Source organism: Limulus polyphemus, unplaced genomic scaffold, assembly GCF_000517525.1.
Source record: "Limulus polyphemus unplaced genomic scaffold, Limulus_polyphemus-2.1.2 Scaffold5149, whole genome shotgun sequence".
Taxonomy (NCBI): Eukaryota; Metazoa; Arthropoda; class Merostomata; order Xiphosura; family Limulidae; genus Limulus; species Limulus polyphemus.
The window spans coordinates 43,893-47,325 of NW_013670759.1; the positions used below are offsets into that span (position 1 = coordinate 43,893).

A 3,433-nucleotide genomic window follows, 5' to 3' on the forward strand; every position below is an offset into this window, starting at 1 on the left:
TTAACACACTTTATAGATAGAAGGCAGCTATTCAACAGCGCCCACCGCTAACTCATGGACTTCTCTCATCTTATAGCGAGCCTACAGCCCCAGACGCACTCCAGCACGCTAAGCACCAGACATAGCCCAGTCCTAGAATGATAAAATCCGGTAAGTTTACGGACTTACAACACTAAAATCCAGGGTTTGGTTCTCAATTTCACTTTGCTTTGAAAGAAACCCTTGAAAGAGAGAACCTTTTTTCAATCAAATGCACTCAGATACAAAACAGAGAGGTGAAGAAGCTGATCAGCCCCTAGATATTTTTATTACATGTGTATATATTTAATAAGTAGGCACCTCTTTCTTCCCACTCTCGTGTATATAATCAATTGTTATATTATCTGGTCAGTTGACGTATGTAACATCAAGTATTGGAAATATAGCACTTAAATCAACTCGAAAATTTGCTTTCTTCGTCAATTTTGTAAGCTCAATAAAAAAAAAATTATCATAGATGGAATGTATGCACCGAATGTCTTTCGTGTTACATCTGTGACACATCAAAAATTAGCTCTGTTCTTTAAACTATTTGTAACTAGAAAACATATAAGTCTCGATTCAAGAGCATTACCCTAAACTTGTTTTTATACCTTATTTTTGTTTGTTGTTAAGCGCAAAGCTGCACAACGGGCTATCTGTGCTGTGCCCACGGCAGGTATCGAAACCATTATTTTAGAGGTGTAAGCCTTATAAACTTACCGCTCAGTCGCCGAGGGGCTTTTACAGAGGATTGGTGCGTTATATTAGAATAATTCAAAGTCTCACCACGATGTTACAGTCCATGTCGCTACGTCCGGTCATACTCTATCTATCTGATGATTGCAGATCTCGAAAACAGCCCTGCAGCGTAGCTTCTATTGCAATAGGCTCTGTCACTAGGCCGCTAAGCCCAAAGCGCACCCTTCTTTCCTGCAGGCTTTCCATAATGCATCTAATGGATGACGGTTCTCATCACCTGTTTTAACAGTCTAATCGCTAGGCACTGTACCCGACGGCTTTAGCAGTGTGTCTGCTTATGAAATACCCTCTTTATTCTTCAGCTGCTTAATATATATGACAGTTGAACTGATATGTCGTGGAAGCAATTTACGTAAACACATCTTGTATCGCTTTTCCAGACGGAGATCCTCTTTGATTATATTGCGTATTGTTGCCTAGAGCACCACATGGACGGCTTTGGCCACTGACGTTTGTGTTTGTGGATTCTATTCTGTTACAAGACGCTGAATTTCGTTTACCATAGCTAGAGTACGACTTGTTGCAAGTCTCTTTCTAAACGATTCTGGTGCCCCATGTTGATCCACTTTCCTTTGTTTCTCAATGCTATTAACTGCAAAGGATAACCCATCTTGGAAATATTACATACCCGATCTAAACACATCTTTATGATCTGAATGTATGAATATTTTGCATCAGAATTGGCTGTTACATACCCTTCCTATAAGCGATCAATTTTCAGTGGCACTGCACAACCTATGTAACTTGATCAGTGTGAAAATGTAGTTCTCATACAATCTGTTCCACCTCGACTTTATATCGGCTGTGATGTCCCGTTAACTTGCATATTCCAACGTAATATAACGTACTCAACTCTCTGTATACAGTTGCGCTGCTGATGGAGTCCAAATATTAAGGAATTTCATGTTGCTTGCAGTTATAACACTAGTGTCGAATTGACCAAACAAATAACACCAATGTCAAACTGACCAAACCAATTTTGCAGCAGAAATTAGTGAAATAAACTGTAATATCGATTGATTGTTTTACAAATTTCGCGCAACCTACACGTGGGTCACCTGCACACAGCCGTCTCTAATTTTTACCTGATAGACTTGAAGGAAGGCAGATAGTTAACTGCACCAATAACCAGCCAGATAGTCAACTGCACCAACCACTAGCTCTTGTGCTACTCTTATCAGGCCGAACACGGGATTTGGCCGTCACACATCTACGGCTCCAAAGTGCGTAACGCTTCTTTTGGTGACAAACGGAGTGCGAACCACAAACCCTCGGATTCAGAACCCGACTATAGCCACTAGGCCATGCGACACCTATTTTATTAGACAACCTGTAAGTAACAAAGTTATGCAATTAAAAAATGGGGTCATTATCCCATTTGTCACTCATAGGTTAACTCGTGGAAAGATCTTTTGAAATCCACGATTAAAAATAGCCATTAAAGCTCCATGATAGTTTCCTTAATCTCGTTTCCGGTTCTTTCACAATGCGTTTTACACGTTTTCTGCTACTGTCCTTCAATCATTAGGTTTTCAAAAAATATGCTCGTGTGCACGTGCCCTTCTATCGACCATTAGTACAAGCTGAAGCCATGTTTGATCATATAACAATATACTCTAACAATCAATTTACGAGCAATGTTTTTGAAACTGTATTCTTTAAATAGACACACAGTCTCTCTAGACGATACATTCATTTGTACATACAGTACAGATGGAAAACAAAACCTTAACCTAGACATTACATTATTCTCTACATCAAACTGGAATCTCTTGATGTCACGTTGAAACTAGAAATGTAAAGAATGAATGTATGTATGAAGAAAGACTTCAGAGATCCTTACCTTCCTCGTTCATCCTTTCCGATTCTTCGACGTGTGATAACATCCGAGATGTCCAGGTAACGTCTGGGTTTATGTGTAACTGGTGCCCTCTATCGTGAAACTTCGAACACAACTCTGACGTGATTCAAAGAAACTCATCTGGAGGAATTTGAGTGAACTCAGCTTGAGATATTACACTATGTCACAAAAAGGACAGATCTGCTGGTCAGTTTTAGCACTAACTTATCTATCGAGGAAAAAAGCTTGGATAATAACTTGTTCTGTCATAGTCAGAAAGCTCGTAAGGAAAAGGAACGTCTCCTGCTGAGCAGCATTTCATAGCTAAATTCATTCCAACCGAGATACCACAATGGATGATAGACCATGACGTAATTTCCATGACGTGATTATTGTGTAGTGACGCAGAACCATGACGTCTCACTTAGGCGTATATTGGGTTTTGTTTTTGTTTATTCTTAAGCGAAATGCTACACAATAAGCTATCTGTGCTGTGCCCACCGTGGGTATCGAAACTCAATTTTTAGCGTGATAGGCTCTCAGACTTACCGCTGGGCCATCGGGGCCTCTTATATTTGGGGAATATTTATTATTTATTTGTTGAGTTTTCGCACAAATCTGCCTGAGGGCTATCTACGTTAACCGTCACTAATTTTGAAGTCATAGATTAGAGAGAAGCCAGCTAGCTAGTCAACACCACCCATCGGCAACTCTTTTCCCAACGGATAATGGAATTATCTTACCATTATAACTCTGGAAAGCAGAGCTTGTACGGTGACATGATTCGGTCCCGCAGTCCTCAGATGCGAGTTG

At 40.1% G+C, this 3,433-nt stretch overlaps 1 protein-coding gene across 1 annotated transcript in view; it reads right to left on the reverse strand.

The window, feature by feature from the left end:
* Positions 1-2,906, reverse strand: part of LOC111089063 (calcium/calmodulin-dependent 3',5'-cyclic nucleotide phosphodiesterase 1A-like) — a gene marked incomplete at its 3' end in the record, with an annotated part of 45,705 nt that extends 42,799 nt beyond the window's left edge. The window contains exon 1 of the mRNA XM_022400798.1: positions 2,624-2,906. Within this exon, the coding sequence (XP_022256506.1) occupies positions 2,624-2,666 (43 nt within the window). The remainder of the gene's footprint in view (positions 1-2,623) is intronic.
* Positions 2,907-3,433: the final 527 nt, after the last annotated feature.